The following is a 22,313-nucleotide window of genomic DNA, read 5'->3' on the forward strand; positions in this document are numbered from 1 at the left end:
AATAGTTCATGTTTATTTGATTTTTATTGTATCAGTCCTTCCATTAGAAGAGGGGTTAACAATTTTTTTCTGAAAAGGACCAGATAGTAAATATTTTAGACTTTGTGGGCCAGTCTCTGTCATAAGTACTGAACTCTGTCATTATAGCATGGAAACAGCTGCAGTGCATAAATAAATGGGTGTGGCTGTGTTCCAATAAAACGTTATTTACAAAAGCAGGCAGAGATCACATTTGGCTCATGGGCTATTGTTTGCCGATACCTGAACTATAATATAAGCTTGTTGATCTAAAACATAGCCACATCCTGGGCACCAGGCAGATAGAAAGCTTTTATTAAATAGTTGTTGAATAAATGGTCGATACATTTGATCCACCATAAATAACAAAAGGGACTGATTTTGACTGAATTTGAAAACTCAGTTTCTGCCAACTTGAAAGAAAATGGTACACGAAATCTTCAAATGAGCATATCAACTCTTCTAAAACATAAAAGCATTAGCCAAGATCTCATCCAGCTCTCAAATTCAGTGATATTCTCTTCTTGCAAATTTGACTGTATGTAATGTCAACCAAAGATAAAAGTTTACTAAGAATACTTTGACAGAGAGACAAAGAAAGCATGCCTCAATTAAGATAAAAAGAGTTCGCATCTCATTTAAATTAGGCAAATAGAAATGGATTCCACAGTGGTCAGTACATGAATTCAAAGTCTTCACTGTCTTTAAAGGTTTATATGTGGAAAATATGTTTCATTCGGAAAGAAATGTTTTTTTCATAGGTATTTTGGGGAGGGTTTTTGTTGTTTTTGTTTGTTTTTGAGAACCATTGGTGTAAATTTAAGTATGGTTGATGCATTATAAGTAAATATTAGTTGGATAATTGATCTCAATGCTGCTCTCAAAGCAGACGTATTTATTATGTCTTGGCTAAGAATCAGAAAAGAAGCTAGAATTATATTTTTCGCTGGAGGCCAGCTCAAGGAGACTCCATCTGTGCCGTCCAAGGGGCAGGGTTTGTTTCCTGGGACTTACAAGGTTGCTTCATGGAAGAGAGAGGCACGGTACCTGGCTCTGGCAGGAAATGGATGAGTGTGGGCTCAGACAAGGAAACCAACAAGTCCCATGAAGGCACCCAGGGCCTAGCAGCAGCTGGGACCCGTTAGCACCACTAGGCTCAAGGGGCCTGGCGTGGAGCATGCTGAGCCTTGGAGCCGTGCAAGGGGCCTGATGTGACTGCAACAGTAATCAGAGTGGGTGAAGTCACTTCAGACCTGCGCCAAACCAAGGACGGAGGAGGGGGATGAAATACTCTGATCTCTTTCTCCTCCTCACCTCACATTCCCCTGCCAGCACCTCTCATTGGTTGAACCCAATGGAAGCCAGAGGGCAGCGGGCCCACATGTTGCCACCCACAGGATCAAAGCTCCCAGCGCACAGGACACGTAGAAAAGGAGCCAGGCGTGGATCTAGGGGGTGCGGAAGTGAGGTTCAGTTCTCTTGTTATGGGGCTTAGAACAAGGGAAACATAAGCAAACAAAACCAACCCAAAACAGAAAAGATGTGTAACCTTGGGCAGTTATGTAGTTTTTTTTGTTTGTTTTTTGTTCTTGCGGTACGCGGGCCTCTCACTGTTGTGGCCTCTCCCGTTGCGGAGCACAGGCTCCGGACGCGCAGGCTCAGCGGCCATGGCTCACGGGCCCAGCCGCTCCGCGGCATGTGGGATCTTCCCGGGCCGGGGCTCGAACCCGCGTCCCCTGCATCAGCAGGCGGACTCCCAACCTCTGCGCCACCAGGGAAGCCCAGTTATGTAGTTTTGTGTCTAAGAAAACTAAATACTCTAGGTAGGGGGTAGGAATAATTATTTTAATGAAGAAAAGATTAAGAGATGACAAGTTTTTAATTAACACAGGACTGTTATCTTAAACCTTTGATACTGTGATTTCCTTACCAATGCCATTTAACTTCCATCAGAAGTTCTTAGTCGTCAAAGTGAGCCCTTACCACTTAATCACTTTTTGAAATCTTTTGTGTAAAGATTAGAAGATCATGAAATTTATAAAGTGCGCCTAATCGTCTCTCTAAAAATACCTCTTTTATAAAGATCAATTCATGTTTTAAAATATTATCTTACATCAGGGTTTCTGTAACACACACTCTTACAGTTTGAATTTATAAGAACCATGGGATTGTTTTCACTAAGTATAAAATTATAATATAAATTTTCAAAGAATATGCGTAGGTCACAGGGATATACAACAGCCCCTTGGGATGGGGAGGACACCTCCTTTGTCTTCACCCCTCCCCCCTCCAAGTACTGCACTAAAATATGCGTAGAATCCAATTTGATGGAGAAAAACTCTCAGACCTAAAGTGATGATTTTAACATGTTTGAGAAAGGCTTTGCTCATCGTTATCAAGTCTTTTGTTCAAAAATATATTTTCCTATAGGTCCAAAAAAAAAAAAGGGTAATCAATCAAGAAGAAAAAGTCTGCCCAGCCATGCAGTACTTTATGCTCTGTAAGCAACAGGTATCCATGAAATCTTAGATTTGTGGTGGTTGGATTTCCAAACCCCAGAGGGTTCAATCTAGTGGAGCCCAAAGCAAGAGCACATGTAAGAACCATCAATTTGTGTGTCCCTTAGTCACTCAAACCTGGGGCCACTGTCTCATCTTGGTGGCTGGGGTAGGATCAGATAAGCAGGATGGAAAGGCACCATTTCCCATAAGCAGCACGCTAACTTCACTTTTAGGTTTCTGAGAATGCCACTGAATATTTCTGAATGTGAAAGCTGGACTTTTCAAGAGTCGTGTTGAGCTTTGTGATATCAGCAACTCTGTCCATCATGTTTGAGTATATAAAGCATCCTTGGGCCCACACCATGAGTCAGGAGCCCCCTAGATCATACAGAACAGAAATGTCCACATTTGGTGCTTTTGTATGCCTATTAGTAAAAAAGTTTTAAACACGTGCCCCCTTAATATATATTCATTTATTCATACTGTATATATATAAAACATATGTGGCTGTAAAGAATAGGTGTTAAAATGAGTTGAAGGTGAAATATACATTTTAATCACTTGTAAACAGTTTTGCTATCACTGCTGCATTAACAATTATGATATTTTAAATGACAGCAGAGTTATTGAGGGTGCTGATTTATTTTTGAGCATCTTGGTTTACCACTTCATGGATAAATCTTGAAGGTCTGGTTGCAAGTTCATCTTATTTCTTTACTTGGTTTCAGTCGTCGTCGTTGGAGAAAAAGGGAGCTGCAGAAACATATGAAGAGGCAAATGGACAAAGTGATTCACCAACTTGCTTATTAGATCAGGAAATCCTGTTTTTCAATTCCATCCATGCAAGGGATTTTGTTGAAATTCAGCTGGAGAGTTTCCATATTCCTTGATGTCCTTCAACTGTTCTCACAAACCAAATGGAAGATGTTGCCATTTATCATATTTAACGAATGAGTCCACAGTTCGCTGAAATGCTTTATTTGCAGGTTTTTTAAAACAGGTTAGAAAAATTCACTTTCAAGTTTTCAAAGGCTGCTGTTTTGATAGATAAAGATTTGCATAATTTTCAGTAAAACAAGCACAGAATGGTAGAATCATTTCCAAACATCTGTTTCCCAATATTCTTACCACAATCCAAGTTTCTTTTACAAAATAAGTTACTTTCTCATTCATTATTGTAATATCTCCTTTACTCTGAAGAGACGACACTTTTAGTTCATTGTTACCAGGTAGCCAACAACCCCTGTGTAGGACAAAAGATTTTCATAGTCACTCTAATGTACTTTAATGGTTTTGTTTCAAAAGCAGCCGTGTTGTTGACATGCTAAAGCACTTCACTTTCTTTGGTGCCAAAGCTTGCATTGAATTCTTTCAAGCGGTCATTCATCTCTAAATTTACCGTGGAACCTTGTTTTGTTGTAGTCACAGCTGCTACTCCATCATTTTATACTTTTCTATGTTTGTCCCGGTATCTCAGTATCTTGTAGGGCTCGACAACCAGAGTGTTGTTCTTGTTCAGAGTGTTCTTTTATATTATCATATAAAATTTAGAATTCTCTTTGTTGGATTCTTTAAAAGGACTGTTGGTATATCTTTATTAGATGGCATTAAATCTATATATTAATTTGAAAAGAACTGAAAATTTTGATATTTAGTCTACCCATTAAGGAAAAATTCCAGTTCTTTCAAGTCCTCCTAAAATTCTCTAACAAGATTCCTCCAAACATTTTGCAGTTTCTAAGTTTAAGCATTCTGGATTACCTTGGCTTTTTAAGTACTATGTATGTTTCCAAGCTTGACTAAACAGTTCTTAATCTTTAAATGCTCCTGACATGTTGTGGAAATTGACTGACAGTGGCCTGTGGAATTGATTAGTGAAGGTCAAGTTCCTCTGAACCCATAATCTGCATATTCACGAAGGCAAAAAGCCTGAGACTCACTGTGTTGTGTGACCTGGAAACACATCATGTCCAGTTATCTATGTTTATATTAAATTTAACTCATCTTCAGTGGTGGGATTTGGTTGGGCTCTTTTGATCCTAAAGGACAGAGGCTTGCTGGGATTTGTTAAAAAAAAAAAAAAGGAGCGGGGAGGGGGAAGGGGGGAGTTGAGTATAAAAATACATACTGTAGATCCTAAGAGAGATGGAATCTCATGGACATATGAGGATGCAAATGCCGCGTGGCTGAGCCTCCTAGCCTCATGGGAAGCAGCTCTAGGAGGTAGTTCCAGATTCAGAGAAGCTTCAGGACCCTCATTAGCAGGACTTCCTGGATCTCCTTGCGTGACGTCACTCCACAGTATGATTTCTCTCCAGGTGGCATCTCTTCTCTTCCAACTACCCTTTCTCCTTTCCTTCAAAGACGCCGTTTACTCATAGTTTCTGTTTTCTCACAGAGCCAATGTAAATCCTACCCTTAAACTCGTGTGTGAGTGTCATCGTATTACATTTCTGCTGTTTGGCAATTGGAATATAATCATGTCGAATATTCAGAAGTCCCCGGAATATCTGCAGAACAGAAATTCAAACAGGCCTTTGTGTTTTTCAGTCCGAAGATACCGGCGTCTGAGCCTGCATGGTCCCCTGAAGTTCACTGACTTTGCCATTTCTTTAGGCTCAGCCTATGCATCTTGGTGCTTTGCTAGACTTACCACCAAGCTCTCTCTCCTGAACTTGCTGCCACCTCACAGGGGTCCTCTGCCCTTGACTCCTAAGCCAAGTTGCTCAGAGTTTCACGAAACAAGTCAGGAGAGAGGCTTTCTGCCATCAGCTTTTTCTCTGGGCCCTGGTAAATGCATCTTCCCCGAGGCAAGGGACTGAACGAAGCCTACCTTACTAGACCTGGGAGAGGAAGAAACTCAATGAGAACAAAGCAAAAATTCTTTTCAATATGTTATTTTGCCGCACACATCGTCGTAATTTTGACTTGCTTGAAACCGATCTCGGGGTTTCTAATCTACCTCGTAGTCCCTGTCAGTTGTGACCTATCAAGCTCAGTGATTCACACTTCTGCTTTCTTTTCCTTCCTACTTACATTCTTATTCTGGGGAACTCCAGTTTGCCTTGCGCAGCACTTTTGCTCAGAGTCTGTCTTTCTTTCTTTCTTTCTTTTTAAATAAATTTATTTATTTTTGGCTGCGTTGGGTCTTCGTTGCTCTGCGTGGGCTTTCTCTAGCTGCTGCGAGCACGGGCTACTCTTCGTTGCGGTGCGGGGGTTTCTCATTGCCGTGGCTTCTCTTGTTGCGGAGCACAGGCTCTAGGCACGCGGGCTTCAGTAGTTGTGGCACGCGGGCTCAGTAGTTGTGGTTCGTGGGCTCTAGAGCGCAGGCTCAGTAGTTGTGGCGCACGGGCTTAGTTGCTCCGCGGCATGTGGGATCTTCTCGGCCCAGGGCTCAAACCCGTGTCCCCTGCGTTGGCAGGTGGATTCTTAACCACTGCGCCACCAGGGAAGTCCAGAGCCTTATAAAGCCCCCTCACAGGCCACAACAGGGCTTGTGAATTGTTGGCTTAGGAGCCACGACTACCTAAGTCCAGTTCAGAGATATGAGAAAGTCATGAAGAATAGATCATGAGGTGCCTGTGGCTGCCATGTCAACTGGGATAATAAGGGGAGAAGTTTCCTCTGGAAGTGTCGATAGTGTTTTTGTAAAATGTAGCACATTTAGCCATAAATGGTGTAGAGAATAGGGGTGGTAGAGAGAATCCTTTGGGGATGTGGCATTTCAGGGTTTTTAAGTACTACTGAAAACACTAATTACAGATTGTATGAGTGAGCTTTTGGTGCATAACAAACATCCCCCAAATTCAGTGTCATGCAACAATCATCATTTGTTACCCATCGTTCAGCTGGCTCATCTAGGTTGAGGTGCTGGACAGCTCTGCTCCACTTGGCTCCTCACTGAGTTGCCGGCTCTGGTCTGTTCTACATGTGTCCGTTCCAGAGCCCAAGCTGAAAGGGTGGCAGCTGCCTTGGGAAGGTCTTCTCATGGTGACAAGAGAAAAGCAAGAGCTCGTGCCCAGCTAAACAAGTGCGTTTTGCTTGTCACATCTGGCCTCAGCCATGTCACATGCTTTGGGCAACGAGATGTTAGCAGAGTCAAGGGGTGGAGAAGTACGTACTGTGTCCAGTGGGAAGGCACTGAAAAGCAGTGTGGCGTCCAGTGGCAAATCACATCCTGGGGAGCAAATGAAGATAACTCAGTCTGCGACCCACACCAGGGCTACCAAGATGAGAATATTATATATTGATGCTTAATGCTCTCATGGAATCACAGCTGCCCGTCCCTGAAAGGTCACACCAACAATGACCTTCTCAAGCAGAACTGAGGCATGTATGTTTATTTATACTCCTTTTCATTCCAGTCTTAACTACCCAGGGGTCCCGCCTGCTACCATCTTCCTAGATTCCTTAACTCTACACCAAAGGGAATGGCTTCTAAATTTGGTTCTTCCTTCCAGAATCTTTCTACTCAGCACATATTCCAAAAAAGGACCTCACTGGCTCTAATGAGTGCATGGTAAACTGAAATTACTTTACGTTTTCTTACAGGACACATTTTACTAGTCAAAGTAATTCTTTGTGATACATTGGATGTATCAGTCTTTTATTTCTGCTGAGGAAGAAAGCCTCCCAGAGTTCAAAGAAAGCCCTTTCTTTTTGTCGTGGGGAGTTAGGCAGCAGGATTCCCATCATTCCTTTTGAAATGAATCTTTCAGAAATAGCAAGATTGCTCATTCGATCTCAATGGACACATCTTCCATCTCAATTAATGCACTCTGGATTTTTAGGTCAGAGATTTCTGGCCGATCTGTGTGTGTTTGTTGGAGAAGGTTGGGGCAGGGGCTGAAAGTTTGTGTAGCTCATCAGCTGTATTCTTCAAGGCTCAGCATCAGAATTCACTGAAGCATGTTCAGCAGGTAAAAAAATGTTGCTTTTTCAGCTCATTATAAAAGTACTCAAATGTTTATCAAAAATATTGCAAGGAGAGAGCCAAAAGGTACTTGCCTAACACAAAGAACAGAATGATGTTTCATGGGGGAACATTTTAGTGTGGATCCTTTCTTACTGGAAAAGAGACAGGGATTGATTATTTTTAGATAATGTATTCTGAAAATATAACCTGTTTAGCAAGAATATGATAATGCCATTGGAAGGTTATCCTCAAAGTGCAAGCAAAACGAAAAGAATTAAAAAACCATAAACAAAAAAGAAAATACTAGAACAGGCAGCGAACACATCATACGCACGTGCTTGTAAGTCTCAAACCTTGTCGGGGTGGGAAAGTGATATGGACCAAGGGCAGATTCTCTGTTGACACAGAGGACGGCAGCACCTGAGGTGAAGGGGCCTGCTCCTGGGTCTCACTCCCTAAAAGGGATTTAGTGCTTCTCACTTGCCCCATGACCCGGACTCATTCCCCAGCCCTAGACTCCAAGGTCACTTAATAGTCTTTGAAACATGGCGGAGGAAAACTTACTACCCGTGATTCAGTCGCTAGAGAAGCCTAGATTTTATTCTTCTGTATTCTGGTACTGTTTTGCCTCTTGCGTATCAATATATATTTGCGTTTCCTGTGTCATTGAATTTGACGTGATTCTTCAGATTGAAGTCTCAGAGCTTACCTGGGATTTGTGAGGCATCTCACCGAGAGTGGGCTATAGGCAATTGAAACGTTGAGTTTGTCTTCATATTTTAAGGTTGAATGGGTTCATAATGTCTGAAACATATGCCTTTCTGTTCATTGCCCTCAAGAGATGAAAATAACGGCTAATGCTTTTTGAGTGCTTCTTACATGCCAGAGAGTTTGCTACCTGCTTGACATTTTATTCATTCATTTAATTTTCACAATGATCTTATGAGGTTGTTTCCATTATTATCACCACTTTGCAGATGAGGAAACTGAGGTGCAGGATGATGAAGTTATTTGTCCACATCACACTGCTGGGAAGTGGTGGGACCAGGATTCGAACCCAGAGAGTCTGGCTCCACAGTCTCATTCCAGACTACCACACCAGTTCTCGTGTTGGCCCCATACCTGGGCATTTGTGTGTTTCCTGTACAAACCGTGAAGCATTAGCTCCAGAGAAAATGTCTCCTGCGATTTGGATCCATCGAGACATGGGACTTGCATTAGATAATGTGCTTAAAGGTCCGTCTCCCTGGGACCGTCCTGTGTGTGCAGGAAGAAGGTTCCAGAGTAGGAGTCCTACCCCTGCTCTGTCAGAGTGGCTTCCAAATATGTTAAAAGCCCAATGATTTCTTGCCATATCTGCCCTCACCCTGGTCCAAGCCACCATGATATTTTGTCAGGATTGATGCAGCGGGCCCTGAAATGCCGTCCCTGCTTACCCGTGCTCCCTCCTGTCTGTTCTCAGTATGGCAGCTATCACATCACTTCTCCACTCAGAACCTTCAAACAGCTTCCTGTTTCACTCACAACAAAACACAAAGTCCTTCTAAGAGCCTGTGTCATCTTCAGCCCATCACCACTTCTTTACCACTCCCCTCACTGTCTCCACCCTCCCCTCACCACCAGCTGCCCGGCCGTCCCTTAGGCATGATCTCACAGGCATAGCTCACCACAGGACCTTTGCACTGCCGAAATGCCCCTCCCCCCCAGACATTTCCTGACCCCAGCATGATCTCACAGTACCCTCGCCTGGCAGCTCTCCAGCCTTCCTCCCTGCATTGTATTTCTCCTTAGTACTTAAAATGACCTGATATGCCATATGTTTTACCAATTTATTAGGTTATTCCCTGTGTCTGCACACTGGAGTGAATATTTTATTTTTTTATTCTGCTTTCGTTCCTGTTGTACCCCCAGAACTGAGAAGCCAGTGGGGATTCAATAAACATTTGTTGACTAAATGAATAAATGAATGCATTATAGAGTTGTTATGGAGAATTAAATGAACTAACATATGGAAAGCATCTCAGAAAAGGCTTAGCATGAAGTTAGTGTTTAATAAATATCAGGTATTAATAAAATAATATTGTAATACTCATTAAGTGAATGATGAATTAAAAATTGGAGACCATTACTTTATCATGTAGTGGAAAGAGGATAATCTACCTAGAGATGCTTTGAATATTTTAACTTACATTTGCAATGGATGCTAGGGGAGGTAGTCAGGGACATCAGTCAAGTCCCCTTTTCCTATTGTCCAGAAGGCACTAGAACACACCCTTCCCTGGGCAGGTGAATGATCCCCAAACATTGCTGCACTTTGGAATCACCTGGGAAGTCTTTTTAAAAAATTGATCCAGGGGCCTCCCTGGTGGCGCAGTGGTTAAGAATCCGCCTACCAATGCAGGGGACACGGGTTTGAGCCCTGGTCCGGGAAGATCCCACATGCCGCGGAGCAACTAAGCCCGTGCGCCACAACTACTGAGCCTGTGCTCTAGAGCCCACGAGCCACAACTACAGAAGCCCGCGTGACACAACTACTGAAGCCCTCACTCCTAGAGCCTATGCTCTGCAACAAGAGAAGCCACCACAGTGAGAAGCCCTGGCTTGTCACAACTAGAGAAAGCCCGCACGCAGCAACGAAGACCCAATGCAGCCTAAAGTAAATAAATTAATTTAAAAAAAATTGATCCTGGCTTCCACCCCTAGATAGTCTCATGTGATTGGTCTGGGATGAAACCTGGGCATTAGGGCTTTTTAAAGCTCTCCAGGTGATTCTAATATGCAGTAAAGTTTGGGAACCACTACTAGAAGCTTTTCACAGTACTGGCAGCAGCATGGGGACTCATCTTCCCTAGTCCGGCTCTACAGGTGGAATTGAGAGTTATGCCAGCCAGAGTTTGATTCTCTGTAATGCAGTTCCTACTACCATTAGCAAGTCACGTCACCTCTACAACCTTCATCATTCAGAATGCCTTCTGTGGATTCTGGTGCAAACTCAGAGCTCAGGGCCAAAAAAATGTGGATTTCCCCTCCCTTTTTTCCTTTGTTCCCTCTGGGGAATAAAAGGAGAGACTCATTTCCAAATGTAGCTAGAGTACAGCACACTCTTGTTACCGAGTCCAAGCTCGCACTGCTCACCACACGACAGGCCAGTAGATCAAGAGAGGAGTTGTTGGGGCAAGGAATAGCGACTTTATCTGGAAAGCCAGCAGACCGAGGAGATGGTGGACTACTGTCCCAAAGAACTATCTTACTCGAGTTAGAATTCTTTTGTACGAAGGGCGGAGGGGGTGCGTCTGGTTATTGCAAACTTCTTGGTGTGAGAATCCTTTGTTCTTATATCGGTCTGGTCACAATGTTCCTATAAACCTCCAACAAGGCATTTGTTGTTTTCTGTTCTGCAACTTTTAATCTGTATGTAAATGGGAAAGTGTTGTACCTTTAAAGGTCAGAGCCTTGAGAATGGGCTATCCTGTATATTTCAGGCTGTAGGCAGCATTCTTTTACAAAGGTGCAGAGGCAGCATGACTAAGCACAGACAACAGAGCACAAGGGTTAGAGCTGAAGGAATAGATCCGACATGGAGTCAGTTTGTTCTTCTCTGTTACACTCTGAGATGGAGCCGTCTTACAGAGGAGACAAGAGAACAGAGCAGTGTCCACGACCCCCCAGGTAGCCCCACTCTCTCTCAGGCATACACAGCCGGGCCTGTTTTAGGCCTGTGAGAAATCAATGTGGAAGGTCAAGTTCCGCCCAGCAGGGCCCGCTGTAGGAGTATGAGAGGTCCTCCTGGTGTCCTAGTTCCCAGCCCTGACTTCCCCACCTGTTCCCTGTGTCTCAGTCCCTCCCGCCCAGGGCCCCATCTGCAGCTCCTACCCTGGACTCTGGGGCTCACCCTACATAGGTTCTGCTGGTTTAATCAGGGTTTTGAATTCTTTCCTTCAGACTGCCAGGCCTCTCCATGTGACCTTCTGCCCACCTGAGGTCTGCCCACCTCCCTTCGTCCCAAGTGCGTGCGCCACCATGGTAGCCATGTCTAATCTCTGGGTCCAGACAAACGTCTACAATTTCACAGAAGACAGCCCCTGCCCCTTTGGCCCTATAACACCACCACTCTGAACCTGGATGTTTCTAGAATGGTGGTGAGACATTGGGGATAGCACCCTACCAAGGCCAGCTTCACGGGCTTGTGACCCATGCAGTCACAGAAGGCCCTGGGCTGGGTTTCACCTTCTGCCGTCTTGAAGTTCTTAATCATGTTGGAAGGAGGGCCCCTGCATTCTCATTTTGTACTGTCCTTGCAAATTATGTAGCTGGTCAAGCACGTGACAAGAGAATCAGAAGACCTGGTGTGAATCGCACCTGGCTTACACCTGAGAAGCGTTTGACCTTGGCCCAGTTATTCTTCCTCTCTGGGCATTTACAAAGAGGAGGTGGGCGGGGTCAAACTCCGTCTATCTCAGCGGCTGTGAAGATGAAATAAGGTAACAGATGAGTGTCAGCACGTGGCACACAACGGGTTCCTTAGCAACTAACACTTCTCTTTTTCCTAGTGTTCCAGATCACAAACTGCTAAATCTAAAAGACATTTCCTTCCTTTCTGTTTCAAAGGGATTTTAAACTTTTATTTTCCTATCCAGCGATATATGCCAAAAGGACAGATTTAGCGGGTTTTCAATGATTTTTCTTAACTCTTACTCATTACACTGGAGGACAATAGGATTCCTCCTTCTCTGTCCTTCTTCATTACATTTGAACAATATGTTGTCCAGATGGCATATGGAGTAGCATCTTTCAAGGTATTTTTAAATGATCTTCTTTTACTTATTGAAGAAGATTAGTGGGAAAAAAATTGAATTAAGGCCGTGTCATTGAAATAATCTTGGCTTACATATTTAAGGAGATTTCTAGTGTTCAAACTAATAACTCTTCCCCCAAAGAAGTCTGCCTGGATGATGTGCATGAGTGAAGACTTCATTAAGGGTCACCGAAGTTGGTTTTCAACCCAACTCTCTGGCATACCAACCATGGGCCCTGAGTAACAATAAGCCACTGTTTTGATCTCAGTTTCCTCCTTGGCAAAATGCAGATAATAATACCTGCTCCGCTCCTTCATTCTCAAGGTTGTTTTGTGGATCAAATGAGCTATTCGTGGAAGCATTTTGAAAATTTTTGAATGCTGTACATTTTTCAAGTTTGGATTATCGATAAGACTTCCGAAGTTTAAGTGTTAACAAAAAGATTCATTTAAATCATTTGAAAGTCTCTCTGGAACAGAGATGCCAAGAGTTAGTTCTTCAACTTCTTTGGAAACGGGGACTGTATTTGACACCAGGATAACCTGTTGCCACCAAAACGATCCCCATCACTTCAATTTCACTGGAGCCAAAAGCCGTGTGCGTTACCCACTAAATGTCCAGAACCCTCTGAGGTTCTTTCTCAGCACATCAGTTATAATTTGATAGTTTTCCACAAAGAAATATCTTTTTCTCTATTTAATTCAATTATTTATTGAGAATCCACTACGTGCCAGGCACTGTTCTAGGCACCTGGGATACATCAGTGAATGAAACAAAATTCCTTGCCATCACAGAGCTTACCTCCTAGTATGGAGAGCAGAACAATGAAAATACGCATCAAAATAAGTAGGTTCCACAGCTCGTTAGCAAGTGATTAGTTCTATGGGGGGAAAAAAAAAGTAGAAGAGGGTGAAGGGATCTGGCTGTGGGGAGGCAAGGCTGCGATTTTAAAGCGTGTGGCCAGGATAGTCCTCTTTCAGAAGCTCACATTTGAGCAAAGACTTGAGAGAGGTGAGGGTGGGCCATACACACATCTGCAGGACAAGCATTTCAGGTTGGGGGAACAGCCAGTACAAAGGCCTCAAGCGAAAGTGGGCCTAGAGTTTTCAAGGAAGAAGGCAGCCATGTGAGAAGCATGACAGTGGGCCTCCCCACATCTTCCCCACTCTCTGACAAACAGAGAAGAGAAGGTTTTACAACTAGAGAGGATGCGGTCGCCGGGCCATTGCCAAACACGTACACTGATGCCGAGTTTCTCTCCTCTGTGCTTTTCCCACAGTCACATGACACAGGCAATCCCATTTGACGACCCTCGGTTGGAGAGCTGCCAGATCATCCCTCCGGCTCCTCGGAGGGTGGAGATGAGGAGGGACCCTGTGCTGGGGTTTGGTTTCGTGGCAGGGAGTGAAAAGCCAGTGGTCGTCCGCTCAGTAACACCAGGTAAGCACGCAGCCCCAAGGCTCGGTCTCTGGGACCATCCACCACCCCCTGCCAGCATGACCGCTGTTCCGTTTCACAAGCTTCATACTGCTCTGTTTCAGGCTGTGGAGTCTAATTGAGTTTTCCCATCACCTGGATAGAGCCAGACCACCAGAGGGACAGAAATGGCTCTGCAAACGAGGTTTTAAACTTCCTAATCCATCATATCGCCAGACTTAGGAAAACACTGATCCATCATTTGTAACCATGGAAATGACCCACTTCTTAATGTCTGAACGCACACGTTAAGCGGCAGGCACGGTGCTGTTTTCAGTAAGCTCCCGACAAACTCCTTAGTGAAAAAGCAGAAGGTTGTGTTTAAGTTTCTCTAGGATTTAGATCAGCGGTCCCCAACCTTTTTGGCACCAGGGACTGGTTTCCTGGAAGGCCGTTTTTCCACGGACGGGGCGGGGGCATGGTTCAGGCAGTCATGTAAGCCATGCTTCAGGCGGTAATGCAAGCGATGGGGAGCAGTGGGGAGCGGCAGATGAAGCTCCACTCGCTAGCCCGCCACTCACCTCCTACTGTGTGGCCCGGTTCCTAACAGGCCGCCGACCGGTACCAGTCTGCAGCCCGGGGGTTGGAAACCCCTGATTTAGATCATTGGGGTGGTTGGATTCTTTTACAGAGGTGTGCTCCCCTCCCTTTCCACTAGAGGCAGAATGTATTTCGCCACCCCCTTGCTGTTGGGCTGGACCAGGTGACTGACTTTGGCCAATGGCATGTTAGCAAAGATGACATAAGCAAAGGCTTGTAATATGCTTGTGGAGTTGAGCTCGTTTCTTGGGTTTCTGCCACGGCCATAAGAGGAGTTTCCCTGAAGTGGCTATTACCCCTTCACAGCCCGAGCCCCAAAATGAACACGTGGGGCAACCAGCCTGCAGCCTAGAGCTAAGTACAGGCTGACCTTCGGTGTACAGCACAACTGCCCAGCCCAGCCTGCCCTTGATCAGCCAATCCACAGTCATTCGAAAGACCCATAAGCATGAGAGGAAACCCTACTGGGTTTTGGGGGTGTCTTGTTATACAGTAAATGCTGCCTGATACAGTGTGTGGCACATCTCTTAAATTCTACCACACGGTCAGATAATTAACGTACTTGTTCTCAGTCATTCTCAGTATATAGATGTTCCACCATCAGCGCAGCTGAATGTAGTGGACTGTGATGCCGTTGCCTGATGTGGGCCCCTGTGCCTTCCAGAAACAGTGCTCTAATGTTTATTTATTATATGTATTTATATACTTATTTTAATGGACTTGTACTGGATTTCTTTTCAGACAAAAGGAAAGTATCTTCTATGCTGTCTTTCTCCAGGATTTTGCAAATCAGTAACAGAGTTCAAAAGTAAAACACTGTAGTCAAGAGCGCAGACTATGGCGTCAGACCCCCTGGGTTTGATGGACTTGAATCCTGCCTCTGCTCCTTATTAGGTTTTTTTTAGCTTCCGTGATAACTCCCCTACATTTCAGTTTGATGTAACTTCTCTATATCCTTTGGATAATGAGGATCATAGTGTCTACCTTCTAGGGCTAAGGGAGGGAATGAAATGCATTGGAAGGGTGCCAGGTACATACTTAGTCCAGGAATGTTTATTATTATTATTATTATTAAACTCTAAAATATTTGGTCAGTTGAGTCTGTCAGTTAAGGGAAATGAAAGCCAACTAGTGAGCTAGTATAGATTATTAAAGTTGATTCCATTTTTCCTCATTTTGACACACTCTGCCCGAGGGCAAGCACTGCAAATACAGTCAACGCCTTTAGGCTTGTGCAGGAAAGCGTAAGTTCCCTGTTCACTCCTACCGCTGCCTCACCACACAACTTCTTACTTTGTCTGCTGAGCTTTTTATTTCATTAGCTATAGATCATAGTTGTTGAACTCAATACAACTGAGAATTTTATTCTCAAAAATAAAAGAGATTTGTTTTTTTTATAATAATGAAATAATCCATATGCTTTCCTGAAAAAAGGAAACAATGTAGACAGTATAGAGTTTTTTAAAAAATCACCTGAGTTTCTACTACCGAGAGTTAACCATTATTAACATATATAGAGAGAGCATATATATAGTAGACAGTTTTGTGCCTACATTTGCATATAGTATGTATCTCATATACATATAATGTATTACATGTATGTATATGTGTATGTGTGCATACACATATTTTTTTCCTAAATGGTGTCCCATTTAGCGTGCAGTTTTGTAACAGTGGGACACTTTAACATCTCTGGTTATGGGATTCTCCAAAGTGCATGTCCTCCCCAGAGCCAACTGGAGATTTGGGTCTGGTTTTTCGCTTTCTTGTGTTTATCGCCTTATTATTCCTTCATCCTTTTCCCTTCCTTGCCCTCAACTTTCCTCAGAGTCAGACTCTCTCACCTACTGTTCGACAATTTTGAGAAGAATAGAAAAAGTGCAAACTAAGGTCAAAGAGCACTGTTTTCAGTCATGTTTATGAGTGAAAATGCTGGTCACATAAACTGTGTCTATCATAAAATGACTCTACTGAGTGATTCCAATGATAAGTGATTCCAATGGTAAGACCAGATTTTTCTATAGTAGACAAGCCAGCTTTCAGAGTAAAGGGCATGAGCGTTCTCTGAAGTGTGCCCCTGTTTCATGTTCTGGAAGGAACTGTGTGTTGCTTCCTCCCATAATTCTTGCTCAAACGAGAGTATTTCCATTTGATCAGAAGCATAGGTCAAATGTAAGACGAAACCCTGTTCATCTGCACATGGTTTTCTCATCAGAGGACTAGTTAGCATCACTCTCCAAACAGTTCAGACTTTTTTCTGTATTTGACCAGCATCTGACGTCTAACCATTTCTTTGACTGAATTTGAGTCATTGCTCATATGTAATCCAATCGTCATCAAAACTCCCTCAGGTGATTGTCAGAATTCCTTATGTGTGCAAACACTGAAGGTGTTTAGAGTTCCCTCATCTTGAAATGAATATGAGTTCCCTATTCTGGCTGTGAAGTGTTCGTTTCAATTACTAAATGAAGTAAAAGTGATAATATTTGAAAGATAACATTTCAGCTGTGCCTAGTATCCAGATAGACCTCTGGAAATAAAATTAAAATCCCAGTACCATATAGCACCAGATCAGTATTGGGGAGTAATTCCATTAGACACGTGAAGATAATCCATATTATCGAAGCATTTGTTTTTAGGTCTTATTTAATACAGATGTGTGCTTCATGCAGCTGTGTCTTTATGTGTCAGGAGACCTGGCAGTGACCAGTTTTTGAGTTATAGGAACAAGTTCAAAAGAGATGTTGGCCACCTTGAACTTGGAAGTGTCCACAGACCTAAGCTGACATCCAGTTCAACCCTTCCAGGCAATTCTTTCCCCTTTGTGAGCCTCAGGTATGTCATTATATGCAAAGGATTATAGCATTTAGAGAGGTTACTAGTTAGAACACTTAGCCTGTTGCCTGGTACACAATAAATGCTCAACAAATATTCGTTCTCTACCTCCTCCTTGGAAAAACATTTGGAAGAGGCTGTGACGGATCAAGACAAAAACATGAGTCCTCTGTGGTCACACGTGAGCCCCGCCACAAACATCCCAGCACAGTCCAAACCACAGAAATGACCAAACGCCCTCATCTCCTAGCTGACACAGGGGACTGCTGCTTCTTTACCAATGCCAGCTTCCTTCCTCCCACCTTTTAGGCAAGAATTATTAAAATGCTCATGATAGAATTACCCCCGCTTGCTGAGAGCAAAGCCCCACTTTCTTGAACCCTCCTCCCCAAGCATGTAAGTCAAGACCCAATCCTACAAGTCCTTCCTAGCACCCTCGTGTTCAGCTGCCTTACGGGCCACCACAGAGTGCCATTTCCCTGGTTGTACAGAGTAAGTAAATGCAACTGTGTTCAAATCCAGGTGTGCTCAGGTGGTCGCAACTCTGGCTGCCGGGGGTCAACTGACTGGCTACCTGTCGGGGGAATACCTTCTTCTAAGGGTCCCGATACTCAGGGTGTGGTCAGCTGGCTGGCAGCCTCAGCAGCCCCTGGGATCTTGTGAGACATACATTATGTCACCCCGCACCCCTCCTCACCTACAGAATCGGTCTGCAGGGCAACAGGGTCCCGGGTGATTGATTCATAAGCCTGTTAAAGTATGGGAAGCATTGCCAGTCTCAGCCTTACCTGAGAAGTTTGAGAGGAATGTTGATACCTGAGTCCTACCTCCGGAGCTTCTGATGTCATTGGCCAGGGTGCAGCCTGGGCCCCAGGAGCTTCTGCAAAGCTTGCCCCTTCCCGGTTCTGTCTAGTGTGGAGAAGGACGATGGAGAGAACACCCATTCTCTGGGTGGGTTTTGTTTTTGCTGAGAGCACCCATTGCTCACAAGGAATCATGACAGGGAGAGGAGGCTACAGATGGATGGATGACCAGTGGTCTGTCTTCTCACCTGCTCTTCACTCTCATTTGTCTCCAGGTGGCCCCTCCGAAGGCAAGCTGATCCCGGGAGATCAGATTGTAATGATCAACGATGAGCCGGTTAGTGCCGCGCCGAGGGAACGGGTCATCGACCTGGTCAGGTAGGCGACTCACTCACTGGGGCCCCGTCCGGTGGCTGTGCAGCTCTGAGACCTCACCCCACGGAGGAAGCGCTTCCCATGGGCCACTTCGGGGCAGAAACACCAGCTGACACGTTCATCTTGAAAATGCTGTTGGCACTGCCCTCTAATGTAAAAAACCAGGCTAAGTAAGCAGAGACACGTACTTGCCCACTCTGTTAACATTCGGCGTACATAGGCTGAATGAAACAGTCCTATTTCCATTGCTCCATCCAAGGGCTGCATTTTGGTTTCCTTCCAAAATTACTAACACGTTGATATTCCATAATCAAGGAGATCAGCATGCAATACTTTTCTAAACATAATCCCATGGATACACAAACATACAGTTCACCGATTTTTCATGCTTGACTGATTCATTACTGAATTTTGAAATCTTCAACAAAGGAAAAAGGATCATTAGGTCAAAAGTAGGACAGTTTTGAAAATGTGCTTGGTTTATTGGTTTAGTTTCAGTGTAGATGTACATCATTTGTTATGTGATATTCTTACGGGGGCGCCAGAAATGTATTTTATGTGATGTTAAAATATTGGTCAAGAATCTTCTTCGAAGCCCACCAGAGTTATACTCCCATGGTGAATTTAGGACAAAAGGGGTCTTTAGAAGTTTTCCCGATGAAGCTGTGTCTGTTGGATGCGTGGACCCCCTCATGCTGCGGGCACTGGGGGATACTGACTGGCTTGCGTGGCATCTGTCTTTTATAAATGGATCTTTTGAGGCGAGATGGAATCAGAAGTTAAGGCTCTCAGAACACTTCACACCGAGAAGGGGATCTTCGAACATTTATGCTCTCTCATAACAAAAGGTACCTCTGTACCCTGAGAAAGGCAAAAAGTAGAGTATTTCTGGGGTTTTCTGGAGAAAGTTGCTTTCCCAAGCCTAGTTCAGCTTCTGCTTTACACTGAAGTGCTGGATGGTCACACCTCCTGGGAAGAACTGGGACAAGGGTGAGAAGACAGAGAAATAGAAATAGAGAAGGCCTACTTCTAGGGTAACCGACCGTCCCAGTTTTAGCAGGGAAGGGCCCACATCCTGAGACGGCCCTCTGCCCCCAGATGGTGGGCCTGGTCACCCTACTTTAGTGTAGGCTCCAGAGAGTGGAGCCCTCGCAGCTGGCTGGCAAAGTGCCTGTCCTCATTGGGGCGTCCAAATCTCTAAAGGAAGTTCCTACATGGGAGCGGGCCCTGCGCCTCGTGTTGGGCACCCGGGGGCACTCACCGCCATTCTTCCTGGGGACCAGGAACACAAGGGTCAGGAGCGATGCCGCATTTTGTGCCCTTGGGAGGGAGCTGCAGTGTGACCCACTGGAACCACTTCTCTCTTGAGATGCGTGTGGGTGTCAGTGGGAACACACCTCGTGCGGGCGGGCTCTGAGCCTTATGTGGGCTTGCATCCTGGAGCGCCATGCTGGGGCTGACGACAGGTTGCACGGTCATCGTGTTGTCCCCTAGGCACACGCTTCTGTGATCAGTCCTATTGATTTCTGTGCTCAGAGGATGGCAGAAGAAATAAACTATCTCTGTTTGTGTTTGCTGTGACTGAATTGCTGGCTGCAGGACAGAAATGGAGAAAAAGCCATCTAAGCATGTGATCATGTCCTAGCCATCCTTCCAGGGCATTTAGAAAGATTTTTTTTCCAAAAGAGATTTTCCCTTCTGGTTTAACGCATTGTGGAAGAAAATGGCATCTCTGTAAACAGAAGTCTCTATCGGACTTTTTATGTAATGGAGCTCAATGAAGATTTGTTGGATAGATGAACCAATTAAAAGAAGGGAGAGCAGACAACAGCTTGTGGTCCAAATCCAGCCTGCCTGCCACCTGTTTCGGACAGCCCAGCAGCTAAGAATGGTTTTTGCAATTTTTAAAGAGTTGGGCCAAAAATAAGAGAATATTTTGTGACACAGAGAAATCATATAAAATTCAAATTTCAGAGCCCATAAATAAAATTTTCTTGGAATCCAGCCACACCTGTTCATTTACATATGATCTAAGAAGGCCTTCTCCCTGCCGTGGCAGAGCTGCGTACTCGCGGCAGAGAGCTGGGGCCCGCAGAGACGGAAATGTTGACTCTCTGGCCTTGCCTGAAAAGGTATGCTATACCCTGCTTTAGGAAATATTAAGGTAACCAATCACATTTTCTTTGGTTAAGTCAGATTTAGATTAAAACCCCAAATCATATACACAGAGAATTTCTCTCCGGATGGGGTTGTGATTAAAACAAGATTCCCACATACTTGATGACGGGGTTGTGTTTGAAATGGGTTGGCGTGGAAATCATGCATGCTTTTTAAGCAAGTACAGAAAACTCTCTTGCCCTTGTCACAACCCGTCCCCTCCCCATCCCCGGAGTTGGGGAGAGAGAGCTGAGCCCTCTCTGGGTGAACTGTGGCTTCTCTGATTAGCATTGGCTGTCGCCTCCCTTCACGTCCCCAGTACCTACGTGCTGGCTCTTCTGTGAGGCTCATCTGTGGGTTCTTTGGTGGCAGGAGAGGAGAGTACCCTCTTGGCACTAGCTTTCCTACAAGACCTCTTGGGTACGGCACCAGCCAGACCGGCTGTTCTTCAAGATGTCCACTTGACCTCATCCCAGAGGGGACGACGTGAACTCTCGTGGCCTTGCGGCCTTCTCACAGCTCCATGGTTCTCCCCAACCCTTTCCAGAAGGAGAGGGGGAGAGGAGGAGGTGGCTGGCAGTAGCTCATCACTTTGGACCTCCTCTTAGAAAGTTCTGGCGAATGCCATTTGTTTGCAGTTGACTTTAGAATGTGGTCTGAGTGTCCCTTGGCTGGTGTCTCACTGCTAGGTGACAAGGACACAGTTTGAATCAGGAATGATGCTCGATGTTGTAGAATCAGGTGACCTGGATCCCGAGTTCCGTGAGAGCAGAGACCTTGTCTGTGTTGTCCTCTGCCATGTCCCCACAGCCTGGCCCAATGCCAGGCCCATAGGAGGTGCCCACTAACGATGTGTTGAGAGCAAGTGTGCTCTGAAGAGCGCTCTTCGGAAATGACCGATTTAGATGGTTTTCCCCAAGCCCTCCTGCAGCTGTTCTGTGAGTTTGAATGTCAGCTAATGAATCCATCCCTCAGAAAAACATTCATTTTATTCACCGGTTTATCACACGTTCTCCGGCACATACTATAGATGCAGGCCACCAACCTAGGCACCCCATCCACGGGGACAGGTGAGCCAAAGCCTTCAGGGAGCTTACGTGACACCTGTTCAGGTGGGACCTCTCAAGACGGACAAGTCCCCCATTGGCCACTTGAGGGAATTGTCAGATTTGAAAGGATTTTGCTGGTGATAAAAACACATCGGCCCAGATGCTACTGAGGTGGTGAACACGCCATCCTAAAACTTACTCCCTTTTAATCTCAAGGCAATAAATTTAACTTTATAAAAGTAACAGGGTGCTTTATTTAACCAAATAAATCTAAGTCCAGTGATACAGTGCAATTCACACAGGTGAAATGCAGCTGGTGTGGAGTTATTGTGTTGAAGAGCAGATACCTTCAAATTCATTAAACCAGAATTTTGAAATAATGTATTTCTTCTCAATAATGAAAAAGTTAATCCATTAGAAAATTTTCCTGTGCCTTCCCATCAGTTTAGTCATCTATCTGCCGTATGTATACTAACCTGAAAATTCAGCTCTTGTAAAATAATCTCTTTTTTATTAGGCTTCTCAGCTGATATTAACATCTGTATCTTACACAAGATAAAGTCCCTTTCTGTTTGGAAAAATGTCTCATTTTCTTAGGCACTGAGGGAATTTGGGAAAACACTCATCATTTTAATAACACTATCAAATCCTCTCTTTAAAAATTGGCATCCGTTTACTTGCCTACGTGGTTTGGTCTTATTTTGTTCTTTTTTTTCCCATTGCCACATCTGCTCATGGATCATTTTTTGGTTCCAGATACATTTGTGTTTCTTTGTGGATTATTTTTCTTATCATTCGGCTGCTCTATTGTAAATTTTTTTTTTCTTGAGAAAATGAAAGAGTTTCTT

At 44.4% G+C, this 22,313-nt stretch overlaps 1 protein-coding gene across 1 annotated transcript in view; it reads left to right on the forward strand.

Annotated features, from left to right (window-relative positions):
* The window catches only part of FRMPD4 (FERM and PDZ domain containing 4), an 852,755-nt gene that overhangs the window by 740,938 nt on the left and 89,504 nt on the right, over positions 1–22,313 (forward strand). The window contains exons 9-10 of the mRNA XM_079910629.1: positions 13,510–13,670; positions 18,160–18,262. Coding sequence (XP_079766755.1) covers positions 13,510–13,670; positions 18,160–18,262 — 264 coding nt within the window. The remainder of the gene's footprint in view (positions 1–13,509; positions 13,671–18,159; positions 18,263–22,313) is intronic.

This window comes from Stenella coeruleoalba (assembly GCF_951394435.1).
Source record: "Stenella coeruleoalba genome assembly, chromosome: X".
NCBI lineage: Eukaryota > Metazoa > Chordata > Mammalia > Artiodactyla > Delphinidae > Stenella > Stenella coeruleoalba.